The sequence below is a fragment of the Lathamus discolor genome, chromosome Z (genome assembly GCF_037157495.1).
Source record: "Lathamus discolor isolate bLatDis1 chromosome Z, bLatDis1.hap1, whole genome shotgun sequence".
Classification (NCBI taxonomy): Eukaryota; Metazoa; Chordata; class Aves; order Psittaciformes; family Psittacidae; genus Lathamus; species Lathamus discolor.
The window spans coordinates 81,738,896-81,761,356 of NC_088909.1; the positions used below are offsets into that span (position 1 = coordinate 81,738,896).

Genomic DNA, 22,461 nt, shown 5'->3' on the forward strand with positions numbered 1-22,461 from the left:
TTCTTTTACCTTTACAAATTCTTTTGCTATGTGACTCCGTTTTGCTCAAGAGTTCTGACCCTTTTTAACTTGTTGTCTAATCTTGTGTCTTTAGCGAGCTTTGTTTCTGTTATTGTAAACTCGCACAGTTATATCCACAAAACCACACCTATGACTTGTGAAAGCCAATACTTTTATGTGTTTATCACACTGGAAAAACAATAAGAAACTTCAACGCAACACTTGTACATTTTCCCTTCCCTGCCTTTTGTGACAATAAGGCTACCCTTGCTCTTCAATTTACTATGGTATAATTCTACCACATGAAAAAAGGTGATTAGCTATAATATCAGATATGTTAATTTGAGCCTCCATGCTTAGAGGCATATCAAATCAACTGTGATAACCCTAGATGTGACACTCCTCTACCCAGAACGCAGAGAGTGGTACAAGCTGACAATTCTGACCACAGAGCTGCCTGCAGAAACTACAGTTTTTTAGTATTTGCATAATACGATTGATGGCCCAGTCACACGATGCTGGTTCTTCTCTCTGTTAGGATAATTTCTAAACCCAAAGTTTACATGACAGTGCTGGGACCTCTTCCAGCACAGGAGTGCATCCTTGTGAATACATCTCTCCCTCTTGGCGAACAAACCTGAAGAAGAGTTTTCATTGCAGACATGCCAGTCACAAAAAGCAGAGAGAACTGCATGATGAATCACCAGCACAGGTCAGGGCCTGCTATTATTCTTCTGTTATAGTTACAGTTTACACTTTAACCCATATATGAAAAAGGCAATTCAAACACCTTTTTTAAAAAAAACCCAAAACAACACATGGCAAACCCTATAACTTTTAACACCATTAAACATCCTATGGTAATAACAAATACTTTGGGTCATGGCAGACATTACAGAAAGCACACAGGAATGTTTTGACAGTAAGAATTCCGATTTATGAACGGAAGCCTCCTCAGGAGGCACAGCAGTATCTATGCTGGTCCTACCCCTGTTCTTGATTTTGTACCTTGCCCAAAAAATAACTGAGCACCACAATAATGTTTCTTCCTCAACTTCTATTCTACTGTCTCCTTGCTTCTGTTTAACATTTGCTTTGAGGTGCCAAAGGTCCTGTCTGGGAAAGAGGGTACTCCCTACACAAGGTTTCCCTCAAAGGGTCCACAGTGTCAGCAACTTTCAAAAATGAGAACTAAATGAACTTCACATGTTTCACCTTTACTGCTGTTTGGGCAAAACCCAGATAAAAATCCAAGCATAAAACCAGATCCACTGAAACTGTGGTAACTTGGGCTCCCACGGAGGGATGTGGAGCTTCACGCTGGGCATGCAGCTTAAAGTGACTGCCGAAGAGCCAGCAGAGCCTGTACCTTTAGAGTGAAGAGCCCAACTGCACTGCGAGCGGGACTCGCACCATGCCGGGGAAGAGGCGTGACCCGGGTGAAGGCACGGCCGCGGGGCCGCCGCCGCAGGTTTGCCTCTCCGCCGCACACCGGCTTCTCCCGACATACAGCGAGGGCCGCTCCACTCCTCGCCTCGGCCTCTTCCATCCCCCGCGCCTCACCCCAACCGCAGACCCGATACCCAGGAGGACAGCCCAGGGTGACACGGCGCCGGCGACTCGCGGCCCGCACCGGGCGCGCAGCCCGCCCCGGGGAGACACCGGCACCTCCGCCACCTCGGCGTTCCCCGACAGTAAGCTGCCGGGGCCGCCCGCAGCCGCCCCCCGACCTCTCCCCCCGGCGTCCGCCGGGGCCCCCGCTCACCGCGGAGCCCGGGGTCCTCCTCCTTGGCGCGGATCTTGCGGATCTTAATGGGCCGCCCGCTGAGCGTGGCCAGCACCAGGCGCTGCCGCAGGAAGTTGCAGCCCGCGTAGCTGAGGCACTGCGTCTCGCCCGCCATGCCGCCAACACGCGGCGGCGCGCAGGAAGTGCGCAAGAAGCGCTGTGGTCAGAGGGCGCCGGTACGGCCGTTACGGGGCGGTGCTGGATGAGGCGGGGCGGGGCGGCACGGGGCTGCAGCCGAGGCCGTCGTCGCCGTTATTCGCCTCGGCGGGGACGGTGCCGCTGGTGGCATTCATCCCGACGGCGGGCGGGCGGGCCGACCTCCGAAAGGTGAGTCGGTTGATAGCAGGGCGGTAGCCGTTGCCCCTGCTCTTGTTTCTGCTCCCCATACTTTAATAGTTTTAACCGACGATTAAAACGTTTAAAAGCATCGATGTCTGAGTAACCGGAGCCGGTCCCGCGGCGCGCTGAGGCGCGAGACCGACACTGTGGCGGCGGCCTGATCGCTGCACCGCGGGGCGTGACGGGGCGGATGCACCGGGGCCTGCCGTACCGCAGCGGGTTAGTTTCTGGGAGGGGGTTCCTTCAGACACCCTTTCCGGGATCTCCAGCCTTGACGTCAGCCTGTTTGACAGCCTGCATGGCAGTGGCACAGCCTCGGGTCCTTTGGGAGAGACGGAGTGAAGCTTCCAGTCTGTATTCTCTGAAAAACGTGGGTTATAGCAGGGGTGTTAATGACACTCGTGACAGGGTTTGGGCTGGAAAGGGCATTAAAGATCATCTTGTTCCAACCACCGTGCCACAGGCAAAGACACCTTCCACTAGACCACGTTGCTACAAGCTCTGTCCAGCCTGGCTTTGAACACTGCCAGGGATGGGGCAGCCACAGCTTCTCTGGGCAACACGTGCCAGTGCCTCAGCACCCTCACAATAAAGAATTTCTTCCTCATATCCAATCTAAATCACCTCTCTTTCAGTTTAAAGCCATTCCCCCTTGTCCTGTCACTAGAGGCCCCTGTAAACAATCCGTCTCCAGGTTTCCTTTAGGCTCCCTTTAGGCACTGGAAGCTGCTCCAAGGTCTTTCCTGAGCCTTCACTTCTCCAGGCTGAAGAAGCCCAATTCTCCCATCCTGTCTCCATAGCAGAGGTGCCCCACCCTCTGATCATCCTCGTGGCCTCCTCTAGACTCACGTCAACAGATCCACATCCCTCTTGTGCTGAGGGCCCCAGAGCTGGATGCAGCACTGCAGGTGGGGTCTCACGAGAGCAGAGCAGAGGGGCAGGATCACCTGCTTCAACCCGCTGGTCACGCTCCTTCTGATGCAGCCCAGCATGTTTGGTCCCTGGGCTGTGAGCGCACACTGCGGGATCATGTTGAGCTTCTTATCAACCAGCACCCCCAAGTCCTTCTCCTCAGGGCTGTTCTCAGTCCAGTCTCTGCCCAGCCTATGTTGTTCCTGGGATTGCCCCGACCCTGGTGCAGGACCTTGCACTTCACTTTGTTGAACGTCATGAGGTTTGCACTGTCCCACCTCTCCAGCCTGTCCAGGTCCCTCTGGGTGACATCCCTTCCCACCTGTGTGTCAACCACACCACACAGCTTGGCGTCATCAGCAGACTTCCTAAGGGCACATGAATACCACTCTCCATGTCATCAGCAAAGATGTTGAACAGGATTGGTCCCAACACTGACCACTGAGGGACACCACTGTTACCCATCTCCAGCTGCACATTGAGCCATTGACCACAAGTGTCTTTGTGTGGCCATCCAACCAATTCCTTATCCACTGAGCAGTCCATCCATGAAACCCATGCCTTTCTCTAAATTGGAGACGCATGGATTCACAGGAATTGGCTGGCTCATGCCACAGGAGTCACTGGGGTGCATGGGCCAGCCCATATGGAGACATTGCGGTGTCCTGGGTGCTCATGCCTCTCACTGATGATGGAAGTATGCAGCAGCCCCTTGGCACATTCCTGGGGCCCCTTTGGTGGCTGGAGCTTCCCATGTGGAGACAGAGGGACAGAGCAAGCCAAAGCCCCATGCGGCCCCAGCCCCAGCCTGGTGTCACCCAGAGGCAGCACCCCTTTGCTTCTGCATGGGAACCTTCGGCTGACAGGGCTGACCAAAGACCGAGGCTTTATTTCAAAGCACGACCTCACATGGAATGGAGTCGAGTCAGTTTGGCTTGGCTGTCCCAGCTCTTGCCCACCCGCACAGCCTACTCAGTGGGGGACACCCAGGCAGAAACCAAGCAAGCCTTGAGCTCTGCAGGCACAGGTCAGCACCAGAGAACGCTGGTGTATTTTCAGCACCGGCTACTCACAGATGTAACTCAGAGCACGGAGTGGGCAGCGGGGTGTATCCCTGAACTGTGAGACACCACCTCCTGCCTGGTAGGAGTTTGCTGTGTCCTGGTGGCTATCTGCCCGTGTCTGGCGTTCTCCTCCTGGCAGCTGGTCCGGGGCTCTTGCCCAAGTGCCCTCCCCCAGCCAGGCAACACTCCTGCTTCGGAAGGAGGACAGACAGGCTTGCAGGGGAGCTTCCTTTGTCCCCCAAGATGAGAAAGGCTCCTCCAAGAGCGCAGCGCACTGCCCTCGTGAGGACGGCCAGCAGCAGCAGGGACGGACGTGCAGCTGGGCCCACTCGGGTCCCCAGGAGCAGGTACGAGGCTCGTCCTGGCACCATCAGCTGGAGGGCCAGGCCCTCAGAGGCTAAAGCAGGGGCTGGGGGTGCACGATGGAGGAGCTGGGGAGCGCGGTGGGCAGCACAACAGTCCCAGGCTTGGGAAACCCGCTGTGAGTAGGGAAGAGGCTCAGCTGAAAGCCCCTCTGGCCCCTGGGGCCAAACCCCACGCTCCCGCTGGAGGGCTCTGGCTGTGGAGCTGCAGAGGCCCTGGGAGGAAGAGGGGGCTTTGGAGGAGGGCAGCTGCTCCCCTCTGCCCACAGGCCTGTCTTCTGGCCAGGGCCTTGGCTCATGCGGCAAGAAGGCGGTGCCAGACAGTGTCCTGCCTTTTCCCCTCCCACAGGTGCCCCTCTTCTCAGGAGGACCAGGGGACCAGCTGCAAAGAGCCAGCACGCTGCGGCCGCACTGCTGCAGGCACAGAGTGTAAGTTCAGTGCTGCCTTTCACCCCATGCTTGCACCAGGCCTGCCTGGCTCAGCTGGGATCAACACCCCTGAAGAGTCAGTATCATCCTGCTCCAGGAGCGGCCTGGGGCCATTTTGCCTATGTGACCATGACAGAGCTGGCCAGCGTGTCTGTGATAACCATGGGGCTACTGTCGTAACCACGAGCACCCGCACGCGGCAGAGATGTAGGGCCCAGAGCCTCATCCACAGTCCTTCCCCAGCCTTGCTGTCAGTGCCCTGCCTGCAAGGGGATCCTGCGGGGCCTCCGGCGAGAAACAAGCAATCCCCTCCAGGGCAAAAGGCTGCCTTGTCCCTGTCCCACAGGAAGGAGGTGTGCAGGACCGGCACCCACCTCCTCACAGGGACTGGCCATAGCCCAGACAATGCTCCTCAGGAAGTCTCCTCAGGCTTTTCTCCCATTTCTTTGCCCAGGGCTGCTATTCAGCATTGGTTATGGAGTGGCAATGGCCGCGATGTTCCTTCAGAGATGCCTCAGAATAGGAATCTCGACACTGTGAGTACAAGTGTCTTGTATGGACATATTGCTAAGGGGTGCTGTTCCACTTGTAAGATTAATTCCTCTGGGTAGGGCTCTGCCTTGAGCACCGCTAACCCCAGGACTCTCTCTATTGCAGGAACGAGGGGCTCTTCATGATCTTCTGCTTGATGACCCTCGCTGCTCTCGGTTAGTATTTACCCGCTGCCAGCGGAGGCTCAGAGGAGCGAGGTACGAGCTTCAGCATGAAGGAGAGGCACTGAGGGCCTGTGTGGCCCATACAACATATATGAATCTGGGAGGTCACAAGATGCTCGCTGCATGCAGATGAAATGGGGCATAGCAGCGGGGTGCCAAGCCTGGAAGCAGGGCTGTGCAGCGCTCCGAGGCCCAGGGCAAGAGTCCCTGCTTGGAGCTGCCTCCTCTCCTGCACCCCTTTGTGGTGTCCTCGGCCAACCTCCTGCCACCCCGCTGTGGGAGGAGACCGTGTCACTACAGGGATCTTTAGAAAGCGCAGTAAATTGACTCTCTCTTGGTGATGTTACAGCTGGTGCCTGGTGCGGGACCTCACTGCTCACGTGGCGGCTGCGTGGGAAGAATGCGCCACAGGTCAGTGGGACAGGAAAGTCCTGCCAGGGAGCACTGCAGGCGATGGGTGGGCGGGTGAATCGCCCGGTCCTGCGGTGCCAGGCAGTGACCCACAGCAGCGGCAGCAGCTTCTGCTGTGCCTTCCTAGAGCTGCCAGCTCGGGGAAGCCCCGGCTGCTATCGGACTCCAACAAGAGCCTTTCCCTTCCGGGGGCAGCCTGCAGCTGACCTGAGTTCACTGTGGTAAGAGCCCTCTCCTCTCCCCAGCCCTGCAGCATGTTTGGTGGGGACAGCACGGGCACATGAGCCCGTGCTATTCGCTCTCACTTGCACAGCGCCCAGAGCTCGTGTCTTCTGCACCTGACCAGGAGGCCCTGGGCTAAACCTGGAGGGGGAAGGAAGCCCTTGTAAACCAGGGAAAGAAAAGGGGCTCGAGCATCACTGTGCTGCTCCTGGGCTTGGAGGCTCCGCGCATTGCTGGGCAGTGATCTGACAAGGTGCGATTTCCTGGTGATTGCAGGAACGCACATGATGTGTGGAAAGGACGAGCTGGAGAGCTTCAGCAGCTGAGGGATGAGCTGACACATCTGGCTGCAGAAATCCGCTCCATGAAGAAGGTGACCCTGCACTCTGGAAAGAGGGCTGGGCAGGAAAAGGCCACCAGCTGGCCCGGGAAGGGCCTGGTGCAGGAGGCCCTGCTCCTCCCAGCCTACGCACCCCTCCCATGCCAGGGGCTGTGGCTTGAGCTTCTGCGCTGGAGAGCCCCTTCTCCTGGCCAGCTCTGACATGGTTGTTTCCCTGTTCGTCGGTGTCTTCCCCAGGAGGCTCAGCAAATGAGAGAGGCAATGTCTGACCCCGTGGAGGTGCCTGGCTGGGCTCTCAAAAGCACAGGTATGGGCAGCCCTTGGGTCCAGGCAGCTCTTGGTGTGCTGGGCTCGTGCTCGGCACTCCTGAAAGCAGGCAGTGCTGCAGACACTGCTCCCCCAGGTAGAGAGAGGCGGGACAAAACCACGGGGCCCACGAGCATGACTGTAGCAGTGTGGCTCCCTTAGGCTCACCCCAGCCCTGCTGCCAGAGCCCTCACTGCTGCCTCGGCCATGCCCCTGACAGCATTTCTGCCCTCTCCCGCTCCGTGGAGCTTTCGTGCAGAATGAAAGCATATGGCTGCATCACCCTCTGCTGTCCACGCAGCAGGACCCTGCTTGGGTCTGCGCTGCCCTTGCCGTGGAGGCTCACTGTTCCCCAGCACCCACAGATCCTCTCTTTGTGCGGCTGGGAGAGAGATGCTATCACCCGGCGCAGGCATCCCCTGCGTTTCCCGGGGCACCTCCGAGCATCCAGTGCTGCATGACTTAGCAGTCACCTGCAGCCACCAGGTCCTTTGCACCTGGGGCCAGTTGCAGTCAGCTGCCTTCTTCTGCCCTCAGGGACTGCCATCGACCTGCAGAGATCATCCAGCACCTCTGCATGGCTCAGAAGGGTGTTTCCGTCCCTGTTCCGTCAACCCTTTGAGGATACCTTTGTGCAGGTACAGTAGCAGAAACTGCCAGTGCTGCCTCTCTTGCCTCTCTGGATCAGGCTGGAGCCAAGCCCTGGGCTGTATCCTGTCAGGCCAGGGGTCTTGCTCGGGTCCAGGGCAGGGATCTGGTGCCTGACAGCTGAGGTCCCACACAGGGCTTGGCTCCCTAGAAAAAGGGGGTTGCTTCTGCCTGTTTCCCAACACCCCATGCATCTCCAGCAGAAGCACGGCCCGGGGAACAGTGCTGCCTGTGCTTCTGCAAGCAGGGGAGCGAAGCCCTCGCATTCACTTCTCTTGCCCTCTACTTTTAGCCTGATGCTTCCCCAGGGTACTGCTGGCCTATGCAACAGTCTCAGAGCGAAGTGCTAATCCGACTGCCCACAGAAGTACAACCAACGGCCATCACCTTACAGTACAGCTCCAAGATAGCCACTCCACTGGCGACTGTCAATAGCATGCCCAGGGATTTCACTGTCTCTGTAAGTGTGTGCTGGGCTCGGGGCTGGGACCTGACCACGGGTAAAGCTGTAACCAGGCCTTGCTGCTCCCTGCGCATCTGCAGAGAGGTGTGTGCTTCCAAGCACTGCCCTTCCTAGAGGGGACGTTCCACAGACTCACTCAGCACTTGTTGGCCCAGCACCTCCAGGGCCCTGAGGAGGAGACACAGCGCCATGGGTCTCCCTCTGTGCCAGACGGCGCCAGAGGCGCAGGAGTGTGGTGCAGATCACGGGCCCAGATCTGGCATGAGCATTTGCTCATGGTCAGGTTGAGCCTGACCTGCTCTCCTGTGCGTTTATCTCCAAGGGACTGGATGAGGAAGGCCAGGGCGAAACTCTGCTGGGGTCATTCCTCTACAGCCTGCAGAAAGAGCCAACTCAGACCTTCCCTCTGCAGGTACAGTGGGTGCGTGTGGGCAGGAGGCCAGGGCAGAAACACCAGTTTGCCAGCAAGTCGCTTGCAGGGGGAGAGTGGACAGTCCCTGGCAGGACAGGGGCCTGAATGTTGTGGTGCCCAGAGCTGCCTGTCGGCACCTGCAGGGCAGGCGGTGGCGAGGAGGATGCTCAGCACCGTGCTCCGGCAGCAGGGCTTTCCCCTGGTCCTGCTTCCTGGCACAGGTGACCCCACAGTGCTTTCTGTGCAGAATGGCATCCCCAGAGCCTTTCGGCTTCTGAAACTCGGCATACAGAACAACTGGGGTAGACCAAGGTACACCTGCATTTATCGAGTGCAGGTGCATGGGAAGATGGTGGAGACAAAGGCGACTGGAAACACTCGTGTGGAGACCTACCTTTGATAAGAATTAAAGAGGAAAATGGAGGAACACACCAGAGGGATGTGACTGTTTGTGTGGTGCAGAGCAATGTCACTTCAGTGTCCCTCTCAAAGCAGCCAACTTCTTTCTGCCTTTCGCAGGCTGAGGCCTTCCTCAGCCTTTCCTTTTTCTCTCCGCCACAGCAATGTTTCCTAACCAAAGAAAACATCCCCATGTTGGAAGCAAATGCGCTTTCACAGCCTCTCGTTTCCCATGGTCCGTGATGAAATCTTTTGGCACTCGCCTAGGTCTGCTCACCATCTTTTCCCAGAGGCTCCCTCAGAAGTCCTATCACAGCCAGTGCTGGGACAGGGATATGCAGTACACCAGCACAGTGGGCACGGGTGTGTAGAGCAGCGCAGGTGCCTGGGCATGAACAGGCAACAAGACTAAGCTGGCCTGTATCAGCACTAGTGCGGCCAGCAGGGCCAGGGCAGTGATCATCCCCCTGTACTCAGTACTGGTGGGGCCACACCTCGAATCCTGTGCTCAGTTCTGGGCTCCTCACTACAAGATCTCTCTGCACCATTGAGGTGCTGGAGCAGGTCCAGAGAAGGGCAATGAAGCTGGCGAAGGGTCTGGAGAATACAAGTCTTATGGCTGAGGGAACTGGGGTTTAGCCTGGAGAAAACAAGGCTTGGGGGGACCTTATCACTCTCTACAACAAACTGAAAGGAGGTTGCAGTGAGGTGGGTGTTGGACTCTTCTCCCAAGTTACAAGTGATAGGACAAGAAGAAATTACCTCAAGTTGCACCAGGGGAAGTTTAAATTGAATATTAGGGAAAAAGTCTTCGCCAAAAGGGCTGTCAAGCATTGGAATAGGCTGCCCGGGGAAGGGTTCAGTCATCATCCCTGTAGGTATGTAAGACGTGTAGATGTGGCACTTGTGAGTTTGCTTAGTGGTAGACTGGGTAGTCATAAATTAAAGATTGGTCTCCATGATCTCAAAGGTCTTTTCCAACCTAAACTATTCTATGATTCTCTGACTGGTAAAAGAAGAATAACTACTAGTTGTTTCATAATATAGGCATAAGCAAAGCAATTTAGAGCACTGCTAATACCATTATCAAGTAAACAGTTTCTTTTCTTCACAACAAGCATTTGATGTAGTCAGAAAACAACACAGATTCCAGTTCATTTATATTAATAAAAAGCATGTCAAAAGCTTCTTTAATGATTGTTCCCTTCTCTTTTCCTTCCCACCATCTCACCCAAATAATATAGTCCAGATGCTTTAACATTTGTGTTATAGTATGGTTTTATATAATACAATGTGGCTCTGTATTCAGTGCCCAAGAGAAAACAATACATATTGAATAAAGACAACTCCGTTAATCATAACCTACCTTACATTATAGTTCTTTCACCCCTTGTTTGAAAGCATCTGATAATTTCTTTAAGCAAAAAATAGCACGTTGTAGATATTTTTGCAAAGAAATATAACCAGTTAGTGAAAATACCATTTTTCTTGTCTACTTGGATCTCAGCAGACATACCAATATAAAAATACAGATGTGGAGTGTTTTGGCTAAGCCACAGGATGGAGTTAGTGAGTAGACTGACAACGACAACAACAAATCCTTTCCACTGCTTTTGCAAGGCTGTGCTTACTTACCCTGTTTGCACGCACACACAGCGTAAGCCTTCTTTTCAGGGAAGTTACTTAGAATTCCAGAGAAATTTGTAGAGCAATGACTGCCTACCTGTTCACAACCTCCACCTTACTCTGAGCACATGGATCATGCTCACTGAGTATACCTTCATGATCGCTCTCTCCTGAACAGCAGAAAGTGTAGTTTAAGGCAGCACAAGATTACTTGCACTTGGAATATAACCAGCTTGGACTGAACCTGATGTTTTCTCACTGTGTGGAGTAATGTAGGCAGGAAAACATGGATAAGACAAAAAGCATTGTTTGTTCTTAAGTGTGCACTGTATACTTCTACAAAAAGACCTATTTTTTGAAATCTCGCAAAATCTCACATTCCCATATGTGAAAAATACAGGTATGTTTCTTATGGATGGTATACAAAAGAGTTTGCAATGAGCACAATTGAAATACGTAGACATTACAGATACAGTAATGACTTTGCAGTTAATGACAGCATGATTGCCAAAGTCTTGTAAGAAGTTTCTCTGAAAGGCTCCTACTTTGCCAAATGCAAGCTGCCTAATATCATCTTAAATAAACACTGACATAATTTATAATACAGAGGAGCAGCAGAGATCCTTCTTCAGTCTCCCTGAATAATGAATTTTACATTATAGGCACTAAAGCCTTCTAGGCCTTCAAAACATAAACCTCAATAAGGCACATAAACAGATCAAAATCATAGGAACAGTAGAGTACAATCCAGCTTGCTGAAGTCAGAGACTTCAAAAGGTCCACGGCAAAATTAAGAGTAGGACTGCCTTATCTCAAAGACATTAGAAGAAAATACCTCTTTCTTACTTTTTAAAAGTAGAATGCCTCTGTAATTATTTCTTAGAACAGCATTAGTATTGTGATTGCTTGTGTTAAGCTTTGTTGCAAGGCAGTGAGGTGAAACAAATACTTGATGACACAAGGACACTTTCACTGAGCACAAAGAGAGCACAAAGAGAGAGTAAGACAGGCAAATCCATCATGCTTAGCCTGCAGATTCAAGTACACAAAGCAAAGCATGCCGAAAACTTACCACAAATGCAAATAAAAGCAACAAATGAAAGCACGATGGGTATGAATAATGGGATAAAATGAGGAAAATACAGCATTAAAGATCATCCTTGCTGCTCTCATGAAGGCGTAAAGACACAATAATCAGGCTAGAATTTTTGAAGCAAGAAGTGACATGCAGCATCCAGTTGGAGACACTGAAAGCTAGTTTCCAAAGTGCTGATGATGATCAAGTCAAAGGCAGGCATAGTATGACAACATAATGAGCCAGTCTACTGCTGAAAACACAGAACCTAAGCAATTTTGAACTATTTCCAGTTGAGTCCCTATGTTCCAACTATATACAGTACCAAGGAATTAAATTTTTAGAGTCCCACTCAGCAATAAGGACTCTATTAAATGATACGGAGTAACATAAGCAATTGGAAGCAGTCACCTTATTTTACCAAGACAGCTCCTAAGAAAAATAATATAAATCTTATTCTTGCATGAAAGGATTGGAATAATTTTACTAGTTATTTTTATGATGATGTTTATCATACTGTAATTTCAGCAAAACAAATTATACAAGCAAAATAATGCTATGTAAATAATTCATTAGGACAGGAAAAAATAAAGATATTTCCTTGGTGCTATTGTAGTCTTTTGTTGGGTAGGTTTAAATTTCAACTATAATTTCAACTATAAAAAAATACTGGGCCTAATACATATACATAGAAGTTTCTCTACTACGATTTCAGTAATCCCACTGACTGCAATGAAATAATGACTGTGACAAAATGGGAAATTAGATGAATAGGACTGGCTGCTAACCACACACAAATAAAATCTAAAAAATAAACCAGAACAAAATGGATATTAATATCTATATACATCTTGTAATAATAAATTACAAAAATTCCATGTAATTGCCTTTATTAAGTGTGCATATATATTCTCACTAAGAAAATAACAAAGGAAAAAGTAATACCAGGTTTTGTGCAGTGGGTGGACCATAGGAAAATACTTTTCTGTCTTCTAATCTTCTTGTTTAAGCTTTGCATTTCTTTAGTTTTCCCTTTCTTGGCAAATTCCCTATCAGCTTTAACTGCCATCTCACTAGGGATCACGTTGCTTTGCTGCAGCCTATTAGATGTATGAAAGGGGCAAATGTGCCAGCTGAATCCACAGACTACAGAAACAGAAGGGCTGCCAACTTACAGGCACCATACTGATAGCTGTACAGAGCCACAACTCTGAAATTGACTTGTCAGTCTGCAGCAGACCTGCAAAACTCATAAAACATTTACTGATAATGTAGTAAGCAGACAACCCAGGTAAGGACTTTTCATAATGCCAGCACTACTGCTATTACCCAGAAGGCATCTTCAGACAAAAATTCTGTGTTTAATTATGAAAAACAACAACAACAAAAAAAAAGTGATAAAAATAGTGATCTTGGCATATTTTTAGATTTGACATTTGCTACAGTGGGCAACCAAAGTCATTTCACTAGAAGAAAATATTAAACTACAAAGAAGAGAAATGTCATGCTTCATCCATAAATGCCATGTCATTTGTCAAGGCCTTTTAGTATGTGAGTTGAAGAAGGCTGTAGTTTTTCTAATTAGTTTGTAGGAGAATTTCTGCAGTTATAATAATCAAGTCTAGAAAAGATCTCTTTACAATAAGTCTTCTACCATTATTAAGTTTATGCCATGATGATCCCTTGTGATCCAGATGTGATTTCCCCAAGAAAATTAGGACCACGTGTTCCAAACTGACTTGTGATGGTATCATCCATAGATTATCTTCCCTATTTACAGCTATAAATTATGGCAAACATTTGTAGGAACTTGCAATTTTCATCTGGCTCAAGACAGAGTTTATCGCGTTCCACCAGAGAAGATCCCATTGCCTATCTTTCTTTGTTGACTTGCTCCCACACAAAATGTTTATCTCATTTGCTACATGTACTGAAGGAATAACAGTCTGTCCTGTAGCAGAGATGGGGAAGAAAAGAGTTCAATATAACTGGACAAGCTGCCGTAGATAAATCTTCCTTTTTCTTAGATAAGACATGCAGACTGTGCCCTCCCAAGTCCAGGTGCCCCTCTCATTTGATTCATAGGAAAGCTTTGGTTTGCCTCAATTCCCTTTGTTTAATGTTCAGGTCCTTCTCTTCAGAATTCAGAAAAACTGAAATAGCAAACTTCAAGCATCACACTCACTCCTAAAGTGATATATAGTAGTAATTGGAAAAACACTTTAAACAATAAATTGCAAACCTTCTTGCAAAAGGAAAATGTCCTCTACTGAATATTTCATGTTTTATTTTTCAAACTCAGAAAAACCTAGGCAACAACAACAAATTTAAAAAAATATAACTGTTTAGGATAATTTCACTAGTAATACTGTCATTTAGATCTTCAGAACTTAGCTGGTTCTTTTAGTCCAGTGTATTCATTTTTTCTCTCAGCATGTACACTCAGAAATCCCATGTTCTAAGATTTTCAGGTTGAATTCTTTGCTGTTTCTTGCAAATTGTGATTAATTTGTAGTGCTACTGGATCTGAAAACTAAGTGAATAATGCATCACTGAAAGTTATTTTACTGAAAAACCGTCTCCCCATATGTACCAGAATTTCCTAATTTCTTACCTGTAAAGGTGACATAAGAAGCCAGAGAAAGGTTTATCAGCCCCAAATTATCCACATACTCATTTCACTACAAAGCAAGAAATTGTTAAATGGTTATTTTCAATGTACAGCCTCTTCCAAACGAACTTATGCACATTATTCATTGGCTTGGTCTTGGGATGGTGTCACAGTAGAGCTGACAATAAACTTTATTTCAAGATCCTACTGTTGACCTGAACAAAATTTGAAATTAGGCAATACAGTACTACAACAGGCTGTATCCCTGTGTTGTAGTTTAAACCCAGCTGGTAACTTAGTACCACGCAGCTACTTGCTTACCCCACACCTCCTGGGGCAGGATAGGGAGGAGAATCAAAGAATGTAAATCCCATGGTTGAGATAAGAACAGTTTAATAACTAAAACACAATATATTGATAATAGAACAAACACCAACAACACTGATAATAGGAAACAACAATAAAAAAAGAAAAATTAAACTTTAGAAAACACAAGTGATGCCCAATACGATTTCTCACCACCCGCTGACTAATACCCAGCCCGACCCAAGCAGTGATCTAGCCCTTCCGAGGTAACTCCCCCTAGTTTATATACTGGGCATGATGTGCTGTGGTATGGAATACCCCTTTGGCTAGTTTGGGTCAGGTGTCCTGTCTGCTTCCTCCCGGCTTCCTGTGCCCCTCTTCACTGCAGAGCACAAGAGACTGAAAAGTTCTTGACTGGGGTAAGCATTGCTTAGCAACAACTAAAACACTGGTGTGTTATTAGCATTGTTCTCTGACTAAATCCAAAACACAGCACTGCACCAGCTATGAAGAAGAAACATAATTGCTACAGCTGAAACCAGGACACCCTGACATTAAATTTTCATTCGCAGTGCAGAATGTACTTTTGTTTTCATGAAAACAGATGGTCTCAATATGAAAAGAACAGCATTTAAGGTTAATCAGGGTTTATTTAGACTGATGCAACCCCACAGACACGTTATATGGAAAGTTCCCCAATAACAGCTTATGTTGTGAAGACTGTACAACATGATTCCTGCAATATGAATCCACTTTTAAAAACAAACACGTTTTACTCCTTCCTGATGGTTGATTGCATGAGAATATAAGACTACTACCATGGTCGTATCTTCATGTGGTCACCAGATCCACAGAACCTGAACAGCTGGAGACACCTTTGTAAAAATTCTGAAGCAAAACTATAATTGACTTTATTAGCTCAAAAGATAATGTTCTGCTACACACTTGGTCTCAGTCCTCCTTTGTTCTTTAGCAGGTGAAAAGAGGACAAAAGTAAGAGGGCAGGCTGGCACAAAGGTCTCCTCACAAATCTGGCTGAGGAAAGGGGAAGAGAGCTCTATTATATAAATTTCTGTATATGTATTTGTACGTGTATGTGTGTGTGTGCATGCGTGCGTAGGTATGTATGTATGTTTGCTGCACACACACATACACATACAGAAATCTATATACACAGAAAGAAAATCTGCAAAGAACTTGAATACTTGCTTCCCTGGGAAGAGGCTGCCTTCTGCAGGCTTCTGAACTAGCCGTGGAGACACTGAGCACCAGTGTGGGGTCACTTTCATGCAGTCCTTTTGATAGCATAGGACAAAATAAGATGTTCACTTGCTAAAATACTTTTGTATTTCAGTTAGTTGAAAACCTTACCATGCAAATTTGCTGTGCTGCAGTTAAATCCTGATGCATGGAGGGACTTAATGTCCTCTTGGATGACAAAGCGTTTCCACTGCTACTTCTCAGAAGAACTTTGCCTCTCTAAAGACTGTCTTTGGAAAGATTTGTTTGTTTTCACAGGACAGTTCTGTTAGAGCTGTGAAAATATGCTTAAACTGGCATGGATAAAGTTATTTGCAAAGCTTGCTAAAAGCACAGGCTGAAGTCGTGCTTACTGCTGGTGACAAGTCTCTATCTGGCTGGAAAAGTCAGCTGCTTTGGGCCCAGCAGCATCTTCATGACAACATGGTGTTAAAAACCTCGTAATTTCATAGAATCATAGAATGGTTAGGGTTGGATGGGATCTTAAAGATCATCTAGAAAAAAAAAATAAAAGGGCAAATTACTATGTTTTTCTTTCTATTTCCTACTTTGTAGTTTATGGATCTCTAGCTAAAGGACTTCTTAGAAGCTAATTACCAAGCAGAATAAACCCTATGGCAACGCCTCAAGATTTCTCCGCTGGCTGCTTCAAATAATAAACTAGAAATCTTTACCTCCTGTACAATACTGTTCCCTTACCAGTGTTAGAGGAACCTCTGGTGAGAAGCAAGCATCATCAATTCACAGGCCTAAGAACTGAAGCACTTAAAGGCATAAACAGGATGGAAATAGTTACAAGGTAGGAAAGAAGACACTAAGAATGAAGTCCCACATGTGCTGTCAACTACTATCAACGGTATCTCTCACATGATATACTGAAACACTGACTGTACCACTGTACAAAATGCTTGAACAACTGGCACTAAAATATAGTCTTTTGTAAACTAACAGCTGCATTATTACGTGATTTACTTACCATACTGACCAAGCATTCACCTAGCTCCTCTGCATTGCTTCATTCATTTCCCCTCCTTGTTCCCAGCAGGCTCTTTCAATAGCCAAGTGTACTGAGACAGATGCTTTGCCATTTAAGGCATTCCTGCAACCATAAAAATTTGGCCTATGACTTCCACTGTGGCTGAACCAAAGCCCAATGGCTAAACTTCAAGTCTCAAAATAATATTGCCTCTAAACCATGGGAAATTTTAAAATATCAGCTATTTCCTTATAGCTACAGCTGCTGGTGTTCATCTCATTGCATTTCAAGGTGGGCTGTAATCTGTAAGCCAACTAAGTTTGTGGAGACACGCTAACACATAGTGGTCGCCCTGTCCCTCCTAAGGCAATACATCCTTTGCCAGCTTGGTCCCCCAGCTCTTGCAGAAATCCTGTCTTTCTTGGAAGAAGTTTCAAAGCATGTAGAATGGGTACACAGAATGAAAGCTGTAAGGGTCAGATTTATCTTCCATTAGCATCCTTTATAATTATGGAAAGGTGGATGGAAAGGACCCCTCATGTTTCAGAATTCTTTAGAGGAGGGCAGAGGTCTTTTCATAAGACAGTAAAGCTGATCTGCTGCTGCTTCTTGTCCACTTCCTTTCTTTCTGCCACACATGGCTCCCTGGCACTTCCACAGTCACAGTCATACCCTGGAGCCCCATGGTATGGAGTGAAAGTGTAATACTTGTGAGTATCAGTCTTCAGATAACATAGGGTCAGAAATATGTTTTTAATGAGGAAATGTCAAAGGAAAAAAATCTGCTTTGGCTCCCCCCATATATTTGCCCTTATAACAAAAGAAAAGAAGAACAGCCCCCCCCCCCCCCCCTTTTTTTTAAACTCATACAGCTCTATTAGATAGGAAGGCTGTTTCTAATTCCTAGGTGACCTTAACTGCCAGGTAACACTTCAAACTTTTGCAGTGTTTTACTAATTCTTCTAGACATTCTTTGTTTCACAGTCTTTCTGAAAAATCTAACAAGCATGGCTCAATGACAGTGCAACACCTTACATCCCACCTATGCTTATGTTTTGAAGATCTGTAGTAACCCCATCATCAAGCATAGTACTGAGTATGCTGCAGAATTTAATAGTCAGAACCTAATTACACAATTTTTCCCAAATCTCCTAATCTTCTGTCAGTTGCAGTTGGGCCATTACAGGTATATACACTCCCAGATGACAAAAGTAAATATGTGTATTAATTGCAACATGATTTTCCTAGTACAAGCTAGAACCTCAGTACTTCTGGGTGAAATCAGCATCATTTTTCTTCTGCCGACCTCAATTTTTTTCTCCCACATGTTTTTGTGTTCTGATTTACTGACTTCTGCCATTAGTCAGTGCTTGTCTGACAACACAAACAGCAATCCAAGTTGCGCATTTTCCATCATACTGCCTGACAGAAAATAATTTTATCATCCCTTTTAAAGACAAACAATATCTGCAAAATCATTTCAAGAATTAGAGTTTCCTATCCTCCCCTCCAATGTCTTATGCTAATAATACTGAATAAGTAACATATTTGGGGCATAAAGGCCACTGCAAATGGCCTTCCCCTGATTATTAGGTAGGTTATTATTATTATTAGTTATTATTACTAGTATATAGGTATTATTACTACTATATAGGTTCTGCAAGTGTCCCAGGACCCAGATGTGAAGCAGGACTCTATTAGAAAAAGCAACAGTTATATACTGTCTGAAGTGATGTCCCTATCACAAAGACTTCGCAGTCTACAAAATTAGACTGTCAAGAACTAGACTGTCAAGAACTACAATTCCTCACGTGTAAAGAACAGGACTGCCAACCAACAGTGTTAAAAAATCATGAGTCATTCCCTAAAAAATATGGAGGCTGATTTAAACATCATGAGATTTAAAAAAAAATAGTAATAAAAAATCAGTACAAAAGATGAGTTCTGCTTGCCTCCAAAGCACTTACATTGCATCACCATTTTTCAACTTCTTCACACTCTGTTGGTCTAGAATCCTAGGCAGGCAACTAAAAAAGCTGAGGCTTAGTCACAACCTGCTAATACTCTGAGTTTTGTGATAAAGCTCTGGTTGACAAATTGGCAATGCGATGATTGTTCAGATCTAGCTAGAAAGGATGTCAAGGACACTGAGTATTTTCAAGTTCTTGAAATAAGTCAAAAGGTCGGATCATGTGCTTGTAACTCATTTTTGAGAGTTGCATAGCCAATAGTTCGGAATGTCTTTTTCCATTTCACCCTCCAGATCTTTGGGAATGTAACTTAACCTATTTCCTCAAACTCGTTCAACATTCTCCAAATTAGTGTTCACCCACGCGTACATTTCAATGTGTTGCCAAGAGACTTGAGCTTTAAAATAATTTTGTCATTTGCTATTATTATCTCCTATCAAGATAGTGTTCTGCTTCCTTATGTCTTCATTAAAATGAGTCTCCAAATGGTGTGTAGGTGAACAAAGCCTTTCAATTCCACTTATGCCATTTTTGAGGAGCGGTAAAGAGTAACTGTCTGCAAGAATCAATAATTGTATAATTACATATGTGTTAGATTAGCTACATGTATGATGTACCACATAGTGAGTCGTTCTGCAGAAACGCTGGAGCAGCAGTAGAATACTGTCCTATACTTTCCCCTTTGTTTACTGTCACCATATAATAATGCATATGCACTTTGCACACTGTGGAGATAAAACAATGTTACACCAACATAGCAAGGCAATACCATCACCTTCATTTCGGTAACAATTTATCATTCTACTAATAAAATGGTATTTGTTTAACATACTTTTACCTGTCAGTTTCTCAAGATCATAAGAGCTGATTGCAGTACAGTGAGGATCCAGCCTTCCCACATGGTCCTGAAGGTCAGCTGTCAGTGCGATTGTGAAGTAACTCTCATTCTGGGGTGGAGATGCCTTGTAGATAGTGGTGTGCCAAAAAGCAGTATTAAATACCTTTCTTCTTTTGCAACAGCAAATAGCAAATCACATCTGCAAACGACAGTGCCCAATCCATGGTCCAAGAACCTTGGAAACATGTATCAGGTCCAGTTCAAATTCCTGTTGGTAATTTGCCTTAAATCATGTACATTTATGAGTGAGCAGGTGACAAGCTATTGCAAAAATCAAAAGGTCAGCCTCCACTCCACACAGCTGATGTATTTATCTTCTCTAAATATCCTATCTTACTCACATCTGGACCTCCCCGCTAGTGAACTATGTGAGCTGTCAGTGTATAGTGAAGTATGTGTTGTTCATACTCACTCTTGACATTTGTGTCATTATGAAGGAAAACTGTAGTCATGTTGGTCTAGCTCTTTCCATGGACACCTAAATGGCTGAATAATTAAGAAAAATGGAAGAACCATTTCAAAAACCGTTACCACAATATGCACATGGATTTATACAGCTTCTGGCTGTGTACATCACTTCACAGGTGTGTCACTATATTTACTAGGCAAATGAGAACTGCTGAACTTTGTAAAACACATCTGCCCTTGATGCCTTTCAGAGCATGGCTTTCCTTCAACCCCCTGTAAACAGTACATCACTAGAATTTAAATCTCAATTTGTGAAACATGTTTTCATGCCACCTTCCCACTCTGCTTGGGACTTCTTAGAACATCTTCTTACAACATTAAATGTCTTCAGCCACGCAAATGTACAAATGTTGTATGAAACATTTATGCTACTTAAGAAAAAGTTCAAAGCATTTTTCACTGATAGGAATTTCTTTAATAATCACATGGGCATGGTCTTTTCCAGCTTCCATCAAAATCTGTGACAATATTTACAGTATTCTTACTGGGACCAGGAACACTTGCAGAAAAATAGAAGTGATCTAGAACACAGTTCCAGATTTGAGGTTATAAAAGTATACCATGCACCATTATCAAGGAATTCTAATATGTTTTCGTCATTACTCTTTTATGTTAGTTGGACACAGGTGGGTTCTTCTGATCTCTCAGTGAAAAATGGCTGATAAAACACTAATATTTAGTTGAGATGGAAGAAAACTGGGTTTTGGTAGAAAAAAAATACTCAGCATTAGAGACCTATAAACTAGCAAATAAAAAATCCCGTCTACTATCTTCCTCCTAGCTGTGATCCCATTGGCTCTGATGTAACTAAAAAATACCACTGATCCGACACAGGATTTCAAAGAAAAGGGAAGTGAAGGCAAAAGGAAAGGGAAGGGCAAAGTAGAAAAAAAGAAAAGGAAACCCTCCTCTCCTTGTTGCTTTTAGGCCAAATGCAGACTATTTGACCTATAATGTATTTTGACCAATAACTCCATAATTCTGAAAAAACTCATTTTAGGAAAATACAGAGAAGAATAATTGATTTGATAAGGTTTAAAGTGCCTTTGGCAAGACAGTAGAAAAACCTATGCAAACAGAAGATAAAGCAGCTACTGGCAATCCTACTGGAAACAGATAACAAGGATCCCTTTGTATATTCAGAACCAGCTATTGGAATACAAACACATTTAAAACTAGTGGGTTGGATTTGTTACAAATCCAAAAGAGAGTGGGTTGGATTTGTTACATACACCAGTAGAGGATAAGGTAGCTGAAATCTAACCTACACTGGATTAAAGAGGAAGAGGATCTCTATTACGGCTAAGAAACCAATATCCCTCCAAAAAATAGAAATGAGCACCCCATCAGCTCTGCCCCTGGGGACAGTCAGAGCATCTGTAAAAAAGATCCTGAAAGTCCTGTTGATTTATTTAACATGTTGGCTCAAGACCAGATTTTCCTTTTTTTTCTTACCAAGCTACATTACTTAGTATATATGGTAGTCAAACTTCGAGGTCAGATGTCAGGAGGCACAGGCTCTAAGCTGTAGGGAAAAATCCTGCAATTTTGGGTGCTTACTACACTAAAGTATTATTACTTAAGTAAGACATAGCTTTGTGCATTACCTTGAGCCTCATTTAGCTCTTCACTGAACTTTGTCCAGAATCAAACTTTTCACTTCTGTCTCTTATTTCACCCTTCCTATTTAGCTATAAAGGGTAGAACCAAAGCAAGTTGACTTTGCTAACAGCCTAATTCTGGAATTCAGGGATAAAAGCATTGCACTCAATGGCTCATACCTAATGAACACCAAGAAGATCTTACTTCCCAACTTACTGTATTCCAAAGACAAAAGAATTTGAGGAATGTGAACCTGCTCGAGCAAGTCCAGAGAAATGCCATGAAGATGCTCCAAGGGCTGGAGCACCTCTCCTATGAAGACAGGCTGAGAAAGTTAGGGCTGTTCAGCCTGGAGAACAGAAGCTGCGTGGAGACCCCATAGCAGCCTTCCAATATCTGAAGGGGGCCTACAACAATGCTGGAGAGGGACTCTTCATTACGGACTGTAGTGATAGGACAAGGTGTAATAGGTTAAAACTTAAACAGGGGAAGTTTAGATTGGATATAAGAAGGAAGTTCTTTACTGTAAGGGTGGTGAGGCACTGGCACAGGTTGCCCAGAGAAGCTGTGGCTGTCCCATCTCCGGCAGTGTTTAACACCAGGTTGGATGGGGCTTGGAGCAACCTGGTGTAGTGGAAGATGTCCCTGCCCATGGTAGAGGGCTGCAACTAGATGAGTTTTAAGGTCCTTTCCAATCCAAACCATTCTGTGATTCTATGATTCTGTTACTTTAATGGTAAAACAATCCAATGCCATAACATCATCCAATGTCAAATGTTGACAACTAGAAATGTTCAGTGCTTGGAAATACTATCCTTCCTAGTGGATTATTTTCTTATTAAGATGAGATATTTTAGACA

The 22,461-nt window shown here is 46.2% G+C and overlaps 2 protein-coding genes across 2 annotated transcripts in view; one reads left to right on the plus strand and one right to left on the minus strand.

The window, feature by feature from the left end:
• The window catches only part of RCL1 (RNA terminal phosphate cyclase like 1), a 29,989-nt gene extending 28,050 nt beyond the window's left edge, over positions 1-1,939 (minus strand). Inside the window, exon 1 of the mRNA XM_065663172.1 lies at positions 1,766-1,939. Coding sequence (XP_065519244.1) covers positions 1,766-1,901 — 136 coding nt within the window. The 5' untranslated portion in view covers positions 1,902-1,939. The remainder of the gene's footprint in view (positions 1-1,765) is intronic.
• A 68-nt stretch (positions 1,940-2,007) lies between these two features.
• On the plus strand, positions 2,008-8,839 carry LOC136005685 (sperm-associated antigen 4 protein-like). Its single transcript, XM_065663385.1, has 12 exons — positions 2,008-2,113; positions 4,813-4,892; positions 5,347-5,428; positions 5,550-5,599; positions 5,958-6,019; positions 6,147-6,240; positions 6,518-6,614; positions 6,819-6,888; positions 7,425-7,525; positions 7,828-7,995; positions 8,321-8,410; positions 8,658-8,839. Exons 3-12 carry the CDS (start codon positions 5,402-5,404, stop codon positions 8,808-8,810), a joined length of 912 nt encoding a protein of 303 aa, XP_065519457.1. The 5' UTR covers positions 2,008-2,113; positions 4,813-4,892; positions 5,347-5,401; the 3' UTR covers positions 8,811-8,839.
• The last annotated feature ends 13,622 nt before the right edge of the window (positions 8,840-22,461 follow it).